We start from the raw sequence: 23,961 nt of genomic DNA, 5'->3' as shown, positions 1-23,961 counted from the left end.
TGACTCATATGTGTCAAATTTCACAGAAAGGCGAGACAAAGGAAAATAAAATTTGAAGCTTTTTCTTCAAAATTAACTCATTTTTTTCGTTTTTTTTCAGTTTTAAGTATTTATGTTTAATTACATTAATATCAAAAATTGCTCGGGGCTTAAGGAGTTAAACCGTTTTCAATTTAATAAAATTTCATACTTTGTGATTACAGGTGGCCCTTGACTTTTGCACATAATTGGTTCCTGAAAGTGTGTGCGAATGTTGAATGTTCTAAAGTAGAGGAATGTAAAAAAAATATGTACCAAAAACTGTGTTTAAAATATTTATTCCTTAATTTTACTCTTATTTTTCAAAATTGCAAATATCGTAGATCTGTTTACGTTGTACGAACGCCCGATTGAAACAAAAGATTTACCGTTTTCAGAACATTTAATTATTTCCATCTTTGTCTCGATCATATGAAGTTTATGAGTCCTTAATTTCTTTTTGTTTATATCAACACTGCATTTTCTCCATTTCTCACTCATGTTTATCAATTTATAAGGATGAAATATTTAAACATAAACAAATAAATTGGCAAAACATACAACACGTTGACGCACGCCCTAATGCAAGATTGAAACTGTTTTGACCTCTTGCTCAGAACACAGTAATGATTGGGATTCCAAGAAGTCCACTATTGTAGGAATTAATGTGTGGCAGAGAACGTAGTGTACTGCACTTTGTAGTGTATGAGCATTCTGCATGGAAGGAAATTTTTTCATTATCGACAAATATTTAAAAAGTTGAATTTTTAAAATTGTGCGAAAATCGAGGGCCTACTGTAATTTATTGCATAAAAATTTTTTATCTAATAAATTTATCTCAAACTGAGTGCAATTACATATAAAAATTAATTTTGAGGGCTGTTCAACTTCTGTCTGGAATTTCAGTAGTGGCAATGAAAATATGTGTCACAATGTCCCAGTTTGTTTCTTTCTCTAGGTAATCTCCTCCACATGTTGACTTTTTCCTGTGTTTAACAATGCTATTCCTGCAAAATAGAAGTATTTTGACTAATGTCAGAACTCAACTCTGTGTATGATGGAGGTGGTCAACAAACTTGGTTAAAAAATTCTGGATCATCTGGCCTACAGTCTGGATCTATCACTGTATCATTATCAGCTGTTTGGCCTTCTGAAGGAAGCCTTGGAGCCATTTTCCTGACTTCAGAGAATTCATTATTTAGTGATTCTGACACCCACCACACTACTACTATTCTGCCAACATAGCATTGTTTCCAAAATGACAAAAATGTCATTGTGTGGATGAGAGTACCTTAGAGAACCATAAATCTGGACATACAGTTCCATTTCCATTACTAATATTTTGGACAGAAGTTAAATTGCCCTCATAGATTTTTAAACATAATATAAAAAGTATATTTCTTAAATTTTATAAATTATTTTATATCCACAGTTTATAATTATAAACATGTGAGATTTATTTAAATATATTTGATTTTCTATATGAGTATAATCAAAACTGTTTGCTTTCCGAATGTGAGAAAATTAAATAAGTAATGTTTATCAAAGAAAAAAATTTAATCACTTAGCAGATATTTTTAATTTGAATATAATTCAAATATCTTCAGTTGTAGTTGCATGTCTTTTGTGATCTAAAGAAGCCTGAAATGCAGTTATTTAAAAACATTTGTTGAGTCATTCAAAATACAGTGGGTGATCGGTTAATGAACATAATCCATTCCAAGACTTTGTTTGCTATCTGAATTGTTCGTTAACTGATTATTGATTTATCATAGGTTTTTATGGAAATTTGATTAATTTGTGGCTACACGCCTGTTTTTCTTTTATTAATATTATTATTATTATTATTAGTCCGTATAGTTTTAGTTTAATTTAAACTCTAGAACTTTCCTTCCTTCCGATTTCTTTGTTCCTTTGTCTCGGATTTCCAAGAATTCGCCTCACCCCTGACCCATCAGGGGGTAGCCTTAGACAAAAGACGAAAACGGGTCTGCGAGCGAGGAAAACAAAGGGTTTTTAGGCACTCTTAGGCCGGACTCGGAGAGAGAGAGACGTGTGGCAGAAGGCTCTGGAACAAAAGGTCGGAGGAGCGCTGCAGAAAGAGGCCGTAAGAAGCGCATTGATAGAAGAATTTAGTCGACGATTATAAGACAACGCCGAAACGGACCGAAACGGTTCTAAAAGGAAGAACAGCCGAGACGAGGAACTGTAGAGAACTACCAGGAAATTCGGGTACCCTCTGTCCTTTAATTCATCTTATTTCCCCTTTCTATCTTTTCTATCTCCTAGTTTATTTTAGTTTTAAGTTAGTTTAAGTTTCCGCGCGCAACTACTTTTGTCAAGAGATAGTTATCGGAAAAGTAACTACCAGTATATTGGTATATCCGGTCGCTCGGGATTTTGGAACGTTTGTAAGTAACAGCGGGAATCCGAACTCATTTTGTAAATATATTAATGTTAGCGCGAAATTAAACTTGTTTCATTGGAAAAACGTGTCTGTGTTTTCCTGTCTGCGCTATACATTTTCACAAATTCATTCTGGAGACCCCAAAAAATAAAAAAATATATACTTTCTTACTACATTTATTTATATGCAATAATAAAAAATAATAAAAATAAAAATAATATGCCATATATACACAGTCTTGCATTTTTATTAGTCATGTTTTTTTCTGTTGGTTAAAGAATCTTCTAATGTCGATTGCTTTTCTCTCTTCTTCAGGATTTTTCAGAAGTAATTAATAACATTGTAATTGTAGAGATGCCCAAGCCTATTAACCTCAACCTGGTTTGAATGCCATTCTAAGACTGTTGTTCTGACATCCTCCCACTTCTTCAAAAGATCTTTAATAGTAGATATTGGCATTAATCCTCTTTTTCAGAAGAAAACATATCACTGAGTTTCTTGGTATTCTTCATTCAAGAGTTCTTTGTGTTCTTCTGTCGTCAGATCCGTTTCAGGTTCCATTATGAGCTCTTCAATGTTTTTTATTTCTCAGATGTAATTTTTGTTACTCCTTTAGCTGCTTGAGTCTTCTTGATTATACTGTATCTTTCTTAGATAAGATTGAACTGCAGCCTACTGTAGACCTGTTCAAGCCATACTGCCCAGCAACATCAGACATCTTCTGCCCACTCGCTAGCTTTGCTATTATACTCTCACCTTTCGAAAATAAAAACTGACACAAAACTTAATGAGTGCCTGCCTGACAGTCTCACAAATACTATAAAAGAATTGTTTCTGTCAGAAAAATAAAAGGCTGGAATTACAAGGGAGAGTTTCAAAGTTCAGAGGAATACTGTCCAATCAGTATATACCAGGTTGAGCATCGATATCGACATCTCCCAAGCTCTGAAAAGTTTTGAATTGTTGCCTGAAGACCAATTGGTATTCATTATTTTACGTCTCTTCTTCTTGTCTTTGTTCTGTGAGGTGTTCATTGTTCGAACATAAAAATCTTTCATGAAAGTGTTTGTTATCCAATTTGTTTGTATTCTGAACTGTTTGTTAACCAATTACCCACTGTATTTTTGTTTAATATAACAGTGGTGGTTTGAATTTTTTTATAATAATTTACAATGTAAATTTTTAAATATTGGGTTGAATGGAAAATTTGTTTTATAGGAACACAATTTAAAAAAAGTAAAATAAAACATATTTATTCAGTCAACAACATAATTTTTATCATTTGCAATTACTTTTTTCCAGTATTTCACAAGTTTATTGTTTTCATTGGTATAAAGATTTTTTGATTTTGATTCAAAAAATGATTGTATAGCATATTTCACTTCCTCAAAACTTTTAAATATTTTACCATTTAAATTCTTTTGTAATGATCTGATTAAATGAAAATTGGAAGGTGCTAAGTTGGGATGAATAGGGTGGATTATCTAAAATTTCCAATTTAAGTTTTTATTTTGTATTGTTTTATCAAATTGACAGGTGTTATTGTAATAAAAGATAGTTTCTTTCTGGTTGACCAGATATGAGTGCTTTTGCTTAAGACATTTGTTTATTCGATATAGTTTCTGACAGTGTACATCAGAATTTATGGTTTTATTAGGCTCTAAAAGGTCATAATAAATTATACTATTCATATACCATCATACACAAAGCAATAATTTTTGGAATGTAGAGCTTTTTTCATTATTGGGATCAATTGAGAAAGTATAAGAATGTACAAACATCTTGAAACCCAATACATAGGACCAAACAACTACTAGATTATTTAGAAATTAGTTAAATATAATCATGGAAAAGTAGCCCAATGTAATCTGGTAGTAATTTGGCTTAAATGTAAGAATGGAGATGAACAAGAACCAATTATGGATTTATGCATTGAATACTGCAAAGATCTAAATAAGTAAGTTTACCATTAAGAAATAAAATGTTTCACAATGTTAAAGAAGAAATAAATGTCCTAGTATCAAACTTAATGTGCAGTAAATCAGTTACTCTAGAATGCTCTATTTTTTGTGTATTACTAAAAAATTCTGCTGCATTTTAGTGCATTATTAAAAGATTACAATACTAAAAAATATTTTATACTTGATAGTGAAAGTTGAAATAACAATGTGGATGGATGGGTATGCAGATATCCTAATTGTTACAATACATTACAAGGGTTACAGGTGTTTACAAAAACTTTACAACACTAGGATCTGAACTCTTATATAACAGATGATTCATTTTTGTTTTCAAAAAGTTTTATAGTGAACCTTATTGTTTATGTCACTGCTTTGTATATAATTAATTAAATTAATAAAATAATGTAATCCTGTGCTGTGTATTGTTGCTTAGTACATTAAGGGAGTAAATCTAAGATATGAATTATGTAATTTGAGTGGCATGTATGTGCAACACATCATGAAATGTTACAGAGAGTGGGAGTTGAAAAGTATAAAAATAGCTTTACATTATTTATGGACAATCTCATATCCTGATTTCTGAAGATCCTTAGAATTATTTTACTGTAACAGAAATAAAATAAATCCAAATTGAAATATAAAAGGAATTTACTATAGACTATATCATATGTATATTAGTGGTGTGAATATACAGTACCATTCACCTGCTAATTTATTTTATTTTAATATACTTATCTATCTTATAACTTGTATTAATGTTTAACACGGGCCAGCAACCCTTTTTGGCTGCNTATTTCACAAAACATACACCAAAACTGCTTAGTTCAGGGCACTAAATACTTTTTATTAGTATAAATGTTTTCAATCTCATTTCAGATCATTATCTGCTTGCATAGCTCTACATTTGAAAAAAGAATGGCAGTTGCAAATGTGTAGTAATGTTACAGATGAAACCTAAGTAAATCTAATACAGCTTCATATCTAAATTGTGAAAAACAGTTGAAATATTCTTCATTGTTTTTCTCTCCACATACTTGGCTGAAAGTGAATTTAGCAGTTGTTTCCTTAATGAAAACCAGAAATAAACTGGATTTTGCAGCAAGAGATATTTGGCCTTTCAGTGTCTAAATTGGAACCAAAGATAAGAAAACTTAAGAAAGATGATCATCAAATCTAAGGTTCACATTAAAAAATGCAGAAATAAAATATCTTTAATTTATTTTATAAACCTTATTTATCTCTAATCTGTTTGCTTTGTTGTTTGATCAGTTTATTATTATTTACTGACTAAACTTCATTAATCTTCTTATCTCATTTCTTTTGAATTTCTTGCTTTTTATTGTAAACATTTAATATTTTAACTTTATCTTTTTTTTTTTATTTACCCAATGTTTAATATTATCTTTATTTTCTCTAAATTACTCTTGTATAATTGAAAATATGTAAGCCTTGATCATTGTTTATTTTTTTCAATTTCATGTATAAATCACTAGAAAATCAGAAAATGTGTCCATATGTGATAGGTATTGATGAGAGAGAGATTTTTGGAGAATGTATATTAGTTTAAAGAAATCACAACATGGTAACAGAAAAAATGAGCTTTTCTCAGTATTCTCAGCTCCCATACAGTTGAAAAAAGGAGAACAGTATATAACATACAAATACAAGAGTACATTTTAGTTTTTATTTGGATCCCTGAATGAAGCAGTTTTGGCATTTTACTGTATTATATTTTATTTTCAGAACTCAAGTGGGTCACAGGTTGCTGAGGCCTGGTTTAACATATCAAATAAACATAATTAAAGAACTTTCATTTAATGTTTTGTAGAGAGCTATTTAGCAATTCCAATGCAACCAAATCTAGTATGGTGACATTTCTGTACATCTGAAAGACATTTCATAAAAATTTAGTGTCAAAACTCATCACTAGGCACTTTTGGTGCTTTGGATCTTAATCTGTGTGATTTTGGTTATGTGGACATGGACACTTAAAAAGTTGATTTATTGAGGATATGTTACAAATTTTGCAACCTTGAAAGGCTGTATCACGCTACATATGAGAAGAATCATAAAGAATCAATTGTGGCTAATTATTGAACACATTGCCTATAACCTTCAGAATACACTGTTCATTACCCTCAATGGGGATCACATTGTGAGGTACTATCTGCAGCACTGAAGTCTCTGTATAAGCATGAGTGTAATGTACAATTAAAATATTTGTTGTTTGCAATGCCAAAAGTGCCTTAGCAATGAGTTTTAGTATTAATTTTTTCTTTTTATAGGAATGTCTTTTGCATGTCTGCTATTGAATGCAATGTCTTCTACACACTGCATTCAATAGGCATAGTTTAATTACAGTCATCCTGTATAATGTTATGTTATTTAGTGAATAATAATAATTTAAATTTTTATGCTTTATTTTGATTTTGTAATGTTTATTAATATTTAATTTGTTTAGGTTCCAGAATGGTTGAAAGAAGAACTTGCAAATGCTATTTTACCTGGAATTACCATGGATAATATTTCAGTGCCAAGGCAAGGTAACAATGAAAAATCCTATTCTAGTGAGTTATACAAAAACAAAGAAAGCAGAAATGTAGTATTTATTTAACTGTATAACATGAAATTTTAAACTGATTACAGTAATAAAAAAATTAAAAATTAGAAAGAACACTAAATGATTGCCTAAATAATTGGACTATAATTTTGCTAATTTTAATAATTAATACTAAGTAATTATTAATTTAGTTAAGAGATGGCACCTAATGTGTACCTTTAGTAGCAAATTACTTAGTATTAATTATTAAAATTAGCAAAGTTATAGCCTGATTATTTATGTGATCGTTTGGTGGTGTTGTTTCTATATACATATCAGGCTTCACAATGGGTGTTATACTTATAATTTAAAAAATAATTATAATTAATATCTAGACATTTTAATTACAAAATTTTTTTGATCCCACATGCAAAAAGCAAAATATAAATAAGATTTGCTGAAAAGCTTATGGAATAATCATCCATTTTTTGGATTTTAACTTATCTTGACAATGTAAATCCAAAAGCCTCGAGTAAGTCTTATTTATATTTTGTATTTTCTCTAGAGAAAGCATTTTGATCAAATTATACAATTGATAAACTTTCATAACAATATATATAAAGACTGGCTCTAAGTACCAGAAAAGCATGCATTTGTTTGGTGCATCACATTTTCAAAGCAATATTTCTCAAAAACTAGTTCTATAAAAAAAAATATAAAATATTACAATTAAAACACCCACAATTTAATTTATTTTTTGAATTAGTATCATATCATCATAAATTAGAAACAAGTAAAATGGCAAAGCCATTCTTGGGATGAGACTGTCTCAGAGAGTGCAAGCAATGCATGCATAAATCTCACACTCATGCCTGTTTGTAGAAACAGTCTCAGCATTTTGTATTTTATTTTGACCCAGTTCTCGGTCCCCTGACTACCTACAAGTCTGGTTTATTTTTATGTGTGTATGATTTGGGCACCAAATACTCTGTGCCAAATTGCAACTTCTGACATGTACTCCTTCATACCTCTAAGGTGTGTAGCTGTTGACTGCAGCGTGATTTTAGAGACAAGACATAGTCTCGTCAATTACTTAATTCTCAAAATTTTGTTTCAGTTAGAGATATGAGAAGTTAAAATTTAGTAACTCTATTTAGTACAGTAATACCTCGACTTACACTACCCTGACTTATGCGAACCCAGAGTTACATGATTTTCAAATCTCGTCAATTTGTCTTTTGTTTGAGCGCCACGCAACTCTTGATTACTCACTCCCCCCACACTATTGTTCAGCTTACATGTTCGGACGTGTCACATGGAATCAACACAGCTACAATTTATTTTGTGTTATTTATTTCTGTGTTTGTTATATCTACGGAGACTTGAGAGACTCTATGTGGTGATTTCTTGTAAACGTGAATGAATCAAAAGACAAGATAAAATTTAATGAGAACATTTATTAGCTTACATATATCCGACTTGGATTTTACACAAATTGCGAAATTATACCCCGACTTACGCGGTTATTGCTCGGTTCCACCTATCGCGTAAGTTCGGGGTATTACTGTACAAGAAAAAATTTTCAATTTCTGTATACAGTACATCTATACATAATTAAGAATAAATAGTATTTAGAATAACGATGTTTGAATCTTATAGTATATAGTTTTAATATTAATAACTGAAAATATACTAAAACAGTTGTTAATATAATAATTCTTTTATTATTAAATTTCAGAAAACACTTTTGATTCATCAAATAAATTGCATAATAATCAGAATATAGATGTTGCAATGATAAAAAATAAAAGTGGTAGTACTCCAAAACATAAAACCTCTGAGCATTTTGATAATATAGATGATAGAAATAAATCATTGTAAGTATTTATTTATTATTTAATTTTTTAATGTAAATATCTAAAATAAAAATTAAATAACATTTCAAAGAGTAATAAAATTATAATATCAATTAAATAAAAATATTTTGAAAATAATAACATCTTAAATTTATTATAATATCTTTATGCATTATATATGTATTTTCACATAGCTATGCTTTTAATTGACATTAAAATAGTTAAAAGCAAAGTTGACTTTCAAAAGAATTTTTATGTTTCAAGATGGTCTGTGTTTTTTAATTTTTGATTTATTAATTTATTAACATAAATGAATTTTCTGAATATTATGAGTGCTAAATTGAATTTATGTTCATACATTGAACCTCCATTGAACATAATCTCAATTTAGCACTCAAATTCACTATATATATAGTATATTCACAATATTTTTTAACATATTCCTTCCTTAATTATTACAAAGAAGCATGTAATTTAAAAAGATATTAACTATAGCATTTTCATAATAAAGCTAGTTATTTTTAAGCTGAAGTTGATACAGTTAATATATTCTTATTTCTTTGTTAATGATAAATTGTTTAAAAAATAATGTCAAAGACTTAGTTCTATATAAGTATTATTATGTAATCTTCTAAAAGTCATCTAAAAGAAAGCCAAACATTTTTTAAGCAATGAAATTATAATTGATAATTATTGTATCAAGTATATAAAAATAAGCTCCACAACCATTATAATTTCATTCTTCTTCTGCAATTTGCTTTAAAAATATTCATTATAGTTTTTCTGGTGTAATTAATACATTATTTTTAATATTTTATATATTCTGTTAACTTGTACATTCTGGATATATTATTTTTCTTGATTTATTATAAGAAATAGTTATTGATATTATTAAGTATTATAGATCAAGAAAGTATGTAAGAAATAAAAATAGATATTTATCAAGTTTATAAGAAAAAACAAAATTTGTTTCTTATATAAAATTTAACCATTTTGCAAACAGATAAAATAAATTAGTTTATTATAATGAACAGCAATTAAATGAAAAATGTAAAATTTTAGATTTTTATGTACTAATAATAAAAGTCCCCATATTTAAAAGTTAAATCCAAAGTTAAAAACTAAACCAATTTCCCAAATAGCACTTCTCAATATACTGTATTTATCCAATAGGATGATAATATATAAGGTGCATTCAAGTTATAAAATAATGTACAAGGTGCATTCAAGTTATAACACCTCCAATTTTTTTTTCTCAGGACTGGAAACAGATAGAAACATGTGGTTTGTTTTAAAATACGCATGCACTCATTGTGAATGTGTGACAGAGATGGCAGCACTGTACAGCACACAGAACTCTAGCGGCAGCAGTGAGTGAGGACTGTTTTTGATACTTAACCCTTAACTGGTATCGTAAATTTTTCAAACGTAACTGGTATCATGGGGGCTGCGCGGCCCCCAAGCAAAATTTGCCCTTAGAAAGCAAGTTTAACAATGTGACAGTTCAAAAGTGCATAAATGCTAAATGGAACCCTTCTTTAGTATAATCAACTTTTATTTATTTACATAATTTTCTTTACTTAATTATTACAAGAGATCACAAAATTGTTACAACTTTTGGTGTATGCTTTTTTTAACAAAACAAAAATCTACCCTATTGTAAGTTTTTACCAAAGATATTTTTTTTCTTATTCTTAAGAAACTAATCTTATAAAAAAGTATCTCTTATAGCCTCTAACTATCACTTGTTAAAAAACCACAGGTAATATAATCACTTCTATTTTTAAGACTCAGGAACATTTTAACGCAATTACGTAGTTCAGTCTTGAGAGTTATCACACAGTATTTTTGTACTACTATGCACTTTGCAAATAAATTTCAAACAACTGTTGCACTTAGTAGCATATTTACCATCTTTTATTCCAGCACAAAATGACAACATACTCTTTTCAGGAGATTTCGGCTTGATCTAGCAATTTGTATAATATTATCATCTATTAGTAGTTCAAATGATTCTTTGGTAGTCATTTTGAATTTTTGATGCAAGGTTGAGATATCTTTGCAAAATAATTGTAAAAATAAAAAAAAACATAAAAACACATTTCCACAAAAAACCAACATAACTGGTATCGTGGGGGCTGCGCGGCCCCCAGAAGATACGTAGCTCCACCCTTGTAAGTGCTACAGGGCCGAACATTTGGCACTCGCTAAGAGTCGCGACATAATGAGATTACATAAAATGGCAGCTGCGCACGATATTTAGATTTTTAGAAAATCGTAAAAATATGACGCGTGGGGCCGCGAGGCCCCCAAGAAACCAGTTAAGGGTTAAAATGGTGATGTTTTCATTACAAGAACAGCGTGTAATCATTTGTTTTCTCCATTTGAGTGGTGTGACACTGATTGAAATTCATCACCAGTTGAGTGAGACATGTGGTGATAGTGTCATGGATGTGTCTAATGTGCATTCATGGGTGCAACAGTTCAAAGAAGGCAGAATGTTGTGTGACAACAAACCAAGACAATCTTGGCCTCTCACCAGCCAGTCTGACAACATGATCGAGCAAATGGAGAAAGTTGTTTTGGAAGATTGCTGAATGAGTGTGGAACACAGCACCTCCAAAGTTGGCATTTCTGTGGGATCTGTGCACACAATCCTGCATGAAGACTTGAAAAGACCAGTACATCAGGCAAATGCAATGTTGCAGTTTTTTCATGACAACAACTTTGAAGTGATTTCTCATGCTCCCTACTCACCTGACCTGACTCCTAGCAACTTTTGGCTGTTTCCAATGATGAAAGACACTCTCCGTGGTTGCACATTCACTAGCCGTGCCGCTATTGCATCAGCGATTTTCCAGTTGTCAAACTAGACTCCTAAAGAAGCATTCACAGCAGCCATAGAATTATGGTGTCGATGTTGTGAAAAATATGTATGGCTGCAGGGAAATTATGTCGAGAAGCGACACAAGTTTTACAGTTTTTGTGTGATTAGTTTGTGAGAAAAAAAATCGGAGATGTTATAACTTGAATGTACCACATATTATAATATTGTCATCATACCAAAAGACAGATAGATTATTGTCTTTTCCTGGATACTTCTTACAATTATTTACACAGCAATTAAATGTATTTTATTTTATTGTACATATTGGGTCCATTTTCTAGTAAAACCACTTTGTTAAAAGATGGTTAAGCTTTTTCTTAAAGCAGAAAAAGCTTATTAAGTTAACTTCTTTAAGTTAGCTACTGCAGCACTAGTGCAGTGAAGTTCAAAGTGCCAAAAACAGAAGTTAAGATGGCTGCCATCATAAATTATATGCATATTACATACTTCAAATGAAGATTGTGACATACAAAAATGTTTTTTGAACTGGTTATCTGAAAAATTAGAAATGCACTTTTCCATATAATCTATTCTGACATAAACATTTTCAGATTTATTAATAATGGTGAAAGTACATGTTATATTGTTGTTGTTTACCACATAAATAATTGCATTTTTACACAATATCGAATTTTTCTGATCGGCTGTCTCTGATATATCAATACATTAGCTATTTGTACCAAAAGAAAATAGAATAAATGACAGTATTCTTAAAAATTTTTTAAAAATGTAGAATAAACACACTTCTGTTTGCAAGTGCCATATTGTTTAGCATTACAGAAAGCCATCATATAGGCTTATCACCAGAAAGGACATGTTTCATATGAGATAAACAATAAAAACATTGACATCATAAATTCCCTGCATCAGTTCTTTTTCCACAAGTCCTGCCAAAAACGATAGATTGAGATTTTACTGTAAATTCCTAAACACTTTGTGAGATATGAAAGGGTTTTCATTAACCCACTAAGTCAAACACCCAACAAACTAAACATGCAGTAGATATGAAAAAAAAATCAATTTTTTTATGCATGATATAAGTATATAAAAGTTCAAACAAGGATGCTAACTCCAGGTTGGTTACACCTGTAGTAACCTCAAACTCAGTTGGTGGAACAATTACAAAATTAATAAATGACCACAACACACCAAGTTGCAATAATTCTAATCTGTACAATACACAAGAATAATTATTATAAAAATAATATCCCTATAACTAACCCTTAATACTAAACTTATGCTAATATGGAAAAATAAAGATAGGGGGCAAGTAATAGTAAAGATGATTGATTGGACAGAACAAAGATACCTAAGTCCTGCAAACATCTTTCAGTCCTCATTGTCATGAGGGACCCCAAAGAGATTCTTGCACAAATTAACACTTTCTTCTTTTCTCCTCAGTTCCCAAGGGTTTTGATAACCAATCTATCAGTCACTTATTCAAAACTCGCAACTGGTCAAGTTGATACAGAATCCAACACACTAACTTCAGTCCAGGAATTTCAAGGGTTCCCTGTTGAAGTTACAACTTTATCTGTATACTTGGGTATCAGACAATTTCATAAACCTGCCCTCAGGTAACCTCTCACTCTATATTGGTTATTCCAGGAAGTGGCCTTAACCACAAAAAGGAAGAATTAATGAGATTAGAAAGTTTTAGAAGATAGAAAGAACAAAGACATGGAAAAATGTAAGAACAAGAAGACAAAAACAGGCATATGGTGTACAGCCAGAACATCATTCAAATTCAACATACTCAGATATATTCACATTAGTTTATTATGGTGCAATTGCTAATAACATACCAGGTTATAAAGTACAAGTACAGACAGACTCAATCAAAACAGAAAAATTATAAGCCTGACTGACAAAGAAGACTAGAAATACAAATAAATAACATTAGACAATAATTAAGCAGGGTATGCTTAATTATTACACTAAATTATACACTAAGCAGGTTATACACTAAAAACAATATCACAAAGACTTAAATGATACATCAGTTAATCTGTGGAATTTTGAGATTAACACCAGAGCAATGTTGTAGATGCATAAGGAATGTTAAACAAAGCAATTTTATTTTGTTTTATGTTCTTCAATGCACAAGAATTTTGTAAGAATTCAAAACCTGTATCTATGAAAACAACAAAATAAAGTATTCAAAAACAATAAGAAACTTTTCTACAGATAAATAAATACCAAGCCAAGAACAAAACATGTGAAAACTCAATCAGTGTCTTGTGCATGTTTTATTCTTTGCCCTGTATTGAAATAAACATAGATGAAATGCAAAATAAAATATGAAAAACATACGAGTGGAAGAAACCTGGTGTAGAGAACATGGAACATTCACGTTTTCTGATATGAAAAATTTACATCTCTGCACCAGAAATTAGTCAAACATTTTACACATGCAATCAGTAATCCCCAAGATATGCCTTAAAGAGGAGAGGACATCATGTATATAAAACCCAAAAACAACAACACTAAAGATCCTAGACACTACACACTAGATCCTACAACCTTGTCAGATACTACACTACAAAACACCCAGATCTTGCATAACAAGCAAAATATACTATCATATTGAACAAGACAACATACTTGGAGTGCAAAGAACAGCTACTCAAAGATTTAGTTATTCTGTGACAAACATACAAATGTGGGATGAATGTACCATAAATATATATTTATGGTACATTCATCCCACATTCATGATTACACACACTACATATATGTAAAATATATCCAACAGTTATTAAATTTTTAGAAAATATATGCAACATTGGAGAACAACACTGCATCAAAGACTTCATAATGCATACTGTGACAATGCATGAAGCGCCCCTATGCTTCTGCACCATAGGACTGAAGGGTCAGCACCACTTTGTTGATGCCATGTCAGGATTCTGACACCACTGTGTCTTTAAGGACAGACACAGAAACCTTAATGGCCACTATTTTCATTTTGTGCGAGTGGTCGCATTTGTAGATGATTGGATTCAGGATAGAGATGATCTGAGAGACAGTGTGCCCAAAAGAAATGCACTCAACTATCAGGTTAACGTCAACAAATACCCATTTATTTACATATAAGCTTAGGAGTCTGTAAGCGAGATAGAGTTTACCCTTAGGTGCGTGAGGATAAATACCTGTAATTGTTATACACTTGATAAGCTGGTTCCTTGTTTTTTGATTATGTAGACAGTCTCTAGATTTGTCCGGATGGCAGACATTTCAATAGTTCAATGTAAGATCTTTGAACATGTCCACCTAGGTCAACATGTCTAAGATCATGTTGACCTAGGTGGCAATTGGCAGCAATGATGGGGGTTAATCCAAGACAGTAGGCAGTAGGGGGGGTTAATCCAAGACAGGAGCAAACACTTAAAGTCGACCAATTCTTGATGATGGATGAACTTCCTTTTATTCTGGGGCCCTCCCCCTTAATGTTCATGCCCTTTTCTTGGTAAATTGGTTCTACGGTCCAATGGCAATTTTTCCATTAGGTACTGGTGATGCATTCAATGTGTCACCTTGGACAAGTCTGTGGGAAAAGATATAATCATATCTCTATGGTTTTCTTTTGAAAGAATTTTATTCAAAAAATTTTTTTGAAAGAAAAAAAATTGGGCTCTCACAATACCTTAAAACAAATCAAATACATATAAGGCAAAGCATTTTCTATGCAGATTACCTATATCTGATTAGTCTATCTTGTCTTAAATTCATTTCCAATAGATTAAACAACACAAAATATGGATTCAACATTAAACGAAAAAAACATTATTCATATTATCCTATCTCATGTATATAAATTATGTAAAACTCTATGAATCCACACTTGCAAACTAAATTGCCTGTTAAAAATTACATATTCTTACTTCTTCAGCATTGGCATAAACAAATGCAAAACATTGCACATAAAAATGGAATTCTGAAGATGATCTTGCAGTTGGAAATGGAGACATTATTGAATCCTTGAAGTGAGGTCTACAAATACTTTGGATTCCAACACAGTTCTTGGATTCCACACAGAACATGCACGAATAAAACAGACTACCAAAGGCAGATTGAACTCAATATGAATTTCTGTTTTTGTTCTGTTGTTTTATTTATTTTATTTGATTAGTTTTTATTTTTTAGTTTGTTTCTCGTAACACAGTTGAATGCTAAACATACATTTAAATATGTTGTCCCAATACTGACAATATTCATATGACACAGAACTAATACAACTCCAAAAGAAAATACAAACAACATTAACAAAACACAACAAACACCATCCTAAGTTCTCCATAAAATGACCGATCCTCCTCTTAAAGATGTATGAAGCCACAAAATATAAAATATTTACTACAAATACAGACACTTCGAGAGTATTTCTACAAAATGAAGACAAATCACAGTTACGCAAAGCTGTAACTCAGGTGTCCAACCTTTTTGTTTCTCTGGGCCGCATTGGAAGAAGTCAAGGAGTTTTGGGCCACAAGTATATATAATATATACTTGTGGCCCAATATACAAGTATATTTAAAAATTAACATGTCTAGATTATTATAATAAGTATTAAAACTTTATCAAGAAAAAAGGATATTTTAAAAAATTACTTCTACAGACATCTTACTTCTACTTACATCTTGGAAATAGATAAATTCATTTATTATAAAAGAGACTAAAGAAAATTTATTTGAAAAACACAAATATTTGTTTTATTTGGGTCTTTAATTAATAAAAAGCGATGAAACACCATTTTAAAGTGCACTTTTATTCAATTAATATAATTATAAATAATATGTAGCCAAAAAAGTAGCCAAAGCGCCAAATGATAATTTTTACATCAAGCAAAACAAAAGTAGCCACATTTGGCGCAATGTAGCCAAATCTTGCAACGTTGGAAGAAATACTAAATAAAGCTGGAGTTGTGAATCAAAGGATTATAGACCCAAGTGCGGGGAAAAAGAGGCAAATGACAAAAGATAAAGAAGTGAAAAAGGTTGAAAAATTATGGGTCCATGTTTGCTTAACAGAAGATCTATTTAACGTTTCTCACTACTACATTTTTTGTCCTTTCTCATCTTTCCCTCCTTTTCCCAAATTTGGGTCTATAATCCTTTGAGTCACAAATCCAGCTTTATTTAGTAATCCTCATTTCCAAGTATTTGAAAATATTTTCTTTCCACTCAAAAATAAAATATGAATAAAGGTTTACAGCTCTGTGAAACTTTTTTTTTGAGTTTATGCTGTTGAAATAAATAAAAAATTAAAACATTTGTCGGTTTTGTTTACACGTTTATTGGGCCGCATTGGAACTTGCCTTGGGCCGCATGCAGCCCGCGGGTTGGACACCCCTGCTGTAACTCTTAGTTACACTGTTAAACCTACACAATATTGACCTGGATCTAACATAGTAAACAAAAGACACACATCATCAAGCAGTCTTGGGTTTGGAAAAATCTCCATCCGAACATTGTCAGCCAGGATAAAGAAACCTTTGATAAATCAATTACAGACTTAAATATTTTATTTTTTGTTAAATTTACTAAATTTCTTAGTGGCTGTGGCATTGTGATTAAAAAACATTTTANCAAACTTTTAAGACCTTGATCTGAATAACAATTTTAATTCCAACATTTCTTTTCTTCAAATATAAATTTATATTTATTTGTTTTTATAAACAAATTTTTAATAAAATGTTTATTTGAAAAAAATAAAATATATAAATGAATGAATTTCTTAACAATATTAAAAAATTTTATCGAAAGTTTATGAAGGGCACCACATATTTCCAAACCGATCTGGTAAATCTGTATGAGGAATGTTCCAAATCCATGGTTCGTCTAAGTTAAAAACAGAATTATTAGAGAAACTATTTTAATAATTTAGAATAAAAAATTATTATTATATAATATTAAATTACAATTCTTATAAAATTATAAAATAACAACTTATTAAGCATCACCAAAAAATATTCAAAACAATAAAAGTATTCAAGTTTCTTTCATAAAAATTTTCCATTTGATAATGAGGATTCTTTTATATGATAAACAAAAATATTTCCTGTAATATTTCTATAAAAATTTATGTAATTTAAAAAGGCATTAAAGTCAAAACCAGAAGAAAAATTGATAAAAATGTGAAAAACTCTTCACTTAAACTTTTGGTAAAAATTTCAATTAAAAAATTATTTTAAAAACTTGAGAAAGTAAGTTTTAAAAGGTACAATAGAACAGTAATAGAACCAGATGCATGGCTATTATCATTATGTGGTGTAGGAATCATTTGCATCTCAAACAACTGTAAACACAAAACTAATTTGGAAAGTATTAAATAAATACATAATTTCTAGCAAAATATATGCAAACTATGACACACTTTTAAATCAAAATGTGCTGTAAGTATTTCAAATTATCAATTAAACCTTAAAAATTAGAGACAAATAATGGTGGCACATCTGGTTTGCAGATTGTGAAGTTAGACTTTCACATTTAGCAGAATATAGATCAAATGTCATAGATGAAACTGATTTTGATTAGCTGTGTTTGGTATTTCTTAATGCTTATTCCTTTATATGGGTTGACCCAGACCACCTGTACACTCCTTTTAAAGTAAAGGGAAGTGAGTGAGCTTCATCAAAAAATCTAAAAATTTTTAAGTAAATCAGGTATGCTCTATCAAATGGTGACATTTTCAACTTCCAGAACTGGCCAAAAATGGGCTATCTGGTTTGGAAATTGAACTTTTTAATTATATTACAAAATATTTTTATTAATGTATAAGATATTTTCTTACTTTCATAGTATCATTTTTCTTTGTGTATCACACTTTCAATTTTATAGTCAATGGACATTTTCAGAAAAAATGTTTGAGACAAAAATTTTATTTTTTTGAGTTTAGTCCAAGTCTAAATTAAAAATACAATGTTTCATTTAACTCTTTAAGCATGAAATTGGCCTTATCCATTCAAAACCAAATCGGATGTTGGAAAAGTTGTGTAACTGGTTTTGCTATACAAGTTCTCCATGTAGCCTGAGGGATAAAAACAATTTAGTCCCTAGCTACATAGTAAAAAAAAGTTTTCAGAGCTTAAAGAGTTAATATAGGCAAATATACAGTTAATGATTGTTTTGGAATCTTTATTGTCACTTCATTTCTCTTCTGAATGCTTCACCCATTTGGGGTTTTATGAATTGATATTTATCCATTATGGATTACAGAATTATCTTATACACGAAGTAAAAATTTGTATTTTACATTTATGCTACTGCAAGAAATTTACAATCTGCTTTCACCATAAAGTCATTATATAATATAAATTCATTTTGAACACTAATATTCCAAATGTCTCTTTAGTCCAGCAACCAGAAGACATAAAAAATACCATTAGTTAATACTGTTTAGGGCTTAATAAAGGTATTATTATTAGATTATTTTAAAAAATTTTAAGATGTAAATATGAACAGTTTATGAAAATAAAACAGATGATTTTCTGAGTTTTAAATGTATGACTTATACTGCTATACTATAGTAGTAAACATCTGATACACTTTGAAGTATATTTTATTTTTACTGATAAATTTAGGTATGATACATTTTGGAGTATATTTAAAATTTAAATCAGAAATTGTTATTGAAGAAATATAAATGTAATAAATAAATTTATAGGTAAAATAAAATATACTCCAAGTGTATCACACTTATACTACTGACATTCACTAAACATGTGGACCTGACTTTGAGAGTTAGTGTTGGAATCTCACATTCTGAAGAACTAGTGATAGTGAAACAACTCTCTACTTGACACACCACCTGAGTGACTTCTCCAGTATTATTCTCATTCTGAGCTCTCAGATGGATATATAACCATAGTCATTGCCTTATCTCCTACCTCTCTTCAACTGGGCTACATCTTTTGTGAATGTTTCCTTACATTTTTATGCATTTTTAAACAGCAAAAGTTTTATCATTTATACTACAGTTGCATGATGTATTTGGTCAATGATTCCGTATCATAAATTTGTATATGCATTATCATCAAAAACTACAATTTAGTGATAAGACAGATTTAATGCATTGCTTAGTATTTCAATATTTTCCATAACTTTTATTCTTTCATAATATTATGAACTCTTTCATCACTTAAAGACTTTAATATATTGAATAATTTAAATTTTATTAATAATTTTAGAAATTATTCATTTAGTGTTAACTCTATTAATGAAGTTAAAGAAACTCATCTTAGAAAGGAGTTAGAACAATTAATTGAAGATAAAAAAGTAACAGAAGGGAAATTAAAGCATTTGGAAGAGGAACTTATTGAACAAAATAAAACATATGCACAAAGTGAAGAAAAATTTAAGGTATAAGTTTCAATACATACTTGATAATTTTCTAAGACTAAATAGCATAAACAAAAATATTATTGTTTTCAATAGAAAATAAAATAAAAACTTTGATTTAAATATGTATAATTTTATTTGAAATATAATGTATTTAATTCATTTTAAATTAAAATTGTTCAAAATTATTCTTTTAATCACTATATCAGTGTATTTCTATTAATAGAACTTATCATACTGGTGTACAAGATTGCAGACTCACAGTTACACAGATTAAAATTGTTTTATTTTCAATTACCTGAAATATATATATATTCTATTTATCACAGAGGTCATTCACTTTTCCAATGTAAAGAAATGTGAAACATAGGCAATTTCTAACAGAAAATAGAGTTTTATAGAATTTTTTAAGATGGGAGTTAGATGCTTTTTTTAAATTTTTATTTTGTAGCAAGATCCTATCACTCTATTGTAATTTTTCTAGAGACTGGAAAAATTACAAGAGCTATTTACAGTAATTTAAAATACTAAAAGTAATTATAGTATATTAATTTAATTTTTGTTCATTATTAATGAATTTCTTTTATTAGAAACAAATACCAACAAAGAGTTTTGGAAATTCATTTCAGTTCGGTTAGTAGTCTTAAAAAAATCTGTCTGGCATTAATGGTAAATTTTTAATTTAAATTATAAGTTGGTAATTGAAATTCTTTATAAACATTTAAAATATGAACTCTAATGTATAAGCTCCATTTCTATGCAAAAAATGAATAATGATTCATACAAAAAAATTTGGCAGGCACTAAGTAGAATCTAACATTTATTAGTAGTATACTGAATGTTGTAATTAGCTAACTACCACCAAAGCATATTTGTTTTCTAACAAAACTAAAAAACAAAGACTAATTTCATCTCAAAAACACTTATTTTTAAACATATTATAAATTTATGTAACAGTGTTTATAGAATTTAATTTAATAAATACTGTTTCTAACAACTAATTAGGTTATGAATGTTTTTAGGAAGATGCTTATACTGTATAATATAAATAGGTAATAAATAAATAATGCCTTAGGTAATAAATAAATAAATAAAATCTCTACATTTACACTTATCTTACTTAATCTTTACTCTTTATCACTTACTTAAGGACATAGATGCATATTAATTAAAATTGTTCAGTTCTAATAAAAATAAGTATATACATCTTTTTATATCTATCATGAGTGAATCAATTAATACAAAATGCAAATGCATATTTGATTAAATTATTTGTGTTCTGTTCAAAATAATTTAAAGTCATTTAAAGAAAATATAGTATAATTTTTCTTCAATGTTTTTAAATGCACTGTAATAAATTATGAGGAAATAAACAATAAGAATAGTCAAACTAGAAAAATAAATACATGCTGTAGTTGATGTTGGATTGTACAAAATATTTTCATATTTTAAATTCATAAAAAATTTCATATTGTAATAAACAAGGTCCAGATTTTTATGCGGTTAAATTTACTATTTTATGTGCACATACAGTATATAACACAAGAAATAATCAAAATATACTCTTAAATATTCTCTCAAAACTAATTACATATATGTTACATAAATAAATGTTTAATAAATGATATGTTATTTACATTATTTATTGTAGGAAAACTTAATCATTACAATATACAATGAAATATTTTGAAAAACTTTTTTAGTGAAGGAGAGTCAGTTTGGTCTAACAAGACTTTTGTACCTTGATAATAATCTCTCTACATCACAACATAGCATCTCTTATGTATGCCCCAATTATATTTTCCTTGAACTTACTATAAATCAAAAGTTTTACAGGATATTGCTTTACCCAGAATCACAGCATTTATGCTGCAGATTGTTTTCCATTCCATTCCTGTATAGCACAGTTTTTTAATTTTTCCTTCAAAGTGATTTTACACATTCAGGTGAACACCTGGATGTGTAGGTACTATTTCACATATAGTACATATTGATTTTATTAATTGCCAAGTTGACTAGAATGATTGATTCATTGCAGGGCTGGTTTGGCATTGGTTTTTTGAGCCTAAGGCCAAGGCTCTGTATTGAAAATTTGATAATAGAATTTGTTGTTTCAGAGATGTATTAATACAATAAATATTTTAATTAAATTTATATTGATTCTTTGTCCTTTTATCATTGCAAATTATATTTAATAAAATTATATGACTTTTTTGATAAAAAAATTATTTTTTTTCAAATATTTGGGGTCCCCACTAATAACTTATTCCTGAGGCACACAAAACCTCCAGCCAGCCCTGATTTGTTGAGATGAAGCCTCCCTTCCAACTTGACACCTTGCTTTGATGCTGTTACTTCAAGACACTCCAGAACTGCAGATGGCATCTTTAGGATTGAAAGCTTTGACAACTTGATGTACTGTACTGTGCATTATAAATATTGTCAGCATAATAGATGACAGCAAATGATAGCCATGCACCTGAACATCTTGGTACAGGCTCTGGTGAAATACACATATTTGGAAGCATCCTTAAAAATTCCTGTCATTCTTTTGGAGCCTTCATGATGACTTTTTGTATTTGGCAATCAATTTATTGGCACCAGGAAATGTCACACAAACATTTTCAAAAATTCTGCTAAATGCACTAATCATGTAAAATGAATCATATTGGTATAAAACACTTTCAGCACATTGGCTGCTTTGAGATGTAATTAATGGCATCAGACACAAAAATATACACTTTGTTATATATTCTATTTGGCCACAAAATTTGTAGTGCATCATTTATGTATTTCATGATGGTTGAATGATTGTTTCTGTGAATGTAGTTTGGAATAAATATATATTTTTAGTTTCTGCTTTCAAAGGCATTAATTATCAAGCATGTCAACTATTACATTAACAACATTCCTACCAAGTGGTTTCATTAAGATCTGTGCTTTCATCATTTCATCAACAAATTATCAGAAATTTTTTCCTTCACTATTTGTTCTGATTATATTGATGATTTTGTTGTACAATTCACAGGCATAATTCTTTTGAAGAGTTGATTCATCTGGTACTTTTTCATTTGTATATTTCTCAAGGAAATTTTTAAACACATTGATGAGCTTGTGAAATGGATTGTTGCTGGTAATCAATGCTTTATGTAAATTGTAACAAAACTGCTACTTATCCTGATGATGTGAATTGCTTAAGCAGACACTGTTTTTGTCTTCCATTTGCAAGTAAATGTGATTTTTAAAGTCGTGCAAAGTATCCCCACATTATAGTATTTACATATACAGAAAAAAATGCCAAATTTTTTGCATTTTTTAACATTTCAAAGCCTTGAAGCATCATTCTTTCACATGCAATGCTTTGTTGCATGACCAGTAAAGAAGAACAAGTACTATCAGTTGAAAAAAGGCTCCTCTGAACTCTTCAACATACAGTCTACATTTAGAACCATAAGATAAATTTCCTCTAGACATGATTGGACTTCTGAAAATTGTAGCCAATTAAATCAAAGATTCTTTATAAAATCAATTCAATTAGAATGTATGAAGTCAATTCAGGTTTGAAGGAAGTAACTTCTAAACAAATCCCAAGAAAGATAGAGAGCATGCACTGAGGAATGAAGTGATGTAGTAGTTGGTTTTGAAAATTCTCAAAAGCAAGAAAATATGCTTTAATAGGCAGAATATTGAAAATATGCTTTTACATTTGAAATATGCACATAAATGCATTTATAACTCTTGAATCATTTGGACTTCCGTTTTAATACTTATTTTAAGGAATATCAACCGAAATTCAAATATGCATTTGTATAAAATTTCAAGCTCTAGTATTAAACAGATATATAATAGTTCATTGTTCTTAGATCTAGTTAGTCATCAGAAGATATCATACAATACTAATTTTTTTAGTACTGATAAAACTATATATCTCAATTTTCAAATCAAACACTGAAT

At 29.5% G+C, this 23,961-nt stretch overlaps 1 protein-coding gene across 1 annotated transcript in view; it reads left to right on the top strand.

Annotated features, from left to right (window-relative positions):
* LOC111612447 overlaps positions 1-23,961 on the top strand; it is a 103,273-nt gene that overhangs the window by 66,926 nt on the left and 12,386 nt on the right. Inside the window, exons 26-28 of the mRNA XM_023353662.1 lie at positions 6,848-6,929; positions 8,664-8,802; positions 19,857-20,028. Coding sequence (XP_023209430.1) covers positions 6,848-6,929; positions 8,664-8,802; positions 19,857-20,028 — 393 coding nt within the window. The remainder of the gene's footprint in view (positions 1-6,847; positions 6,930-8,663; positions 8,803-19,856; positions 20,029-23,961) is intronic.

Source organism: Centruroides sculpturatus, unplaced genomic scaffold, assembly GCF_000671375.1.
Source record: "Centruroides sculpturatus isolate CEXI.00-Female unplaced genomic scaffold, Cexi_2.0 scaffold1653, whole genome shotgun sequence".
In the NCBI taxonomy this organism is placed as follows: domain Eukaryota; kingdom Metazoa; phylum Arthropoda; class Arachnida; order Scorpiones; family Buthidae; genus Centruroides; species Centruroides sculpturatus.
Note: the sequence above shows the minus strand (reverse complement) of the source record. Positions and strands in the feature narration are given on the sequence as shown.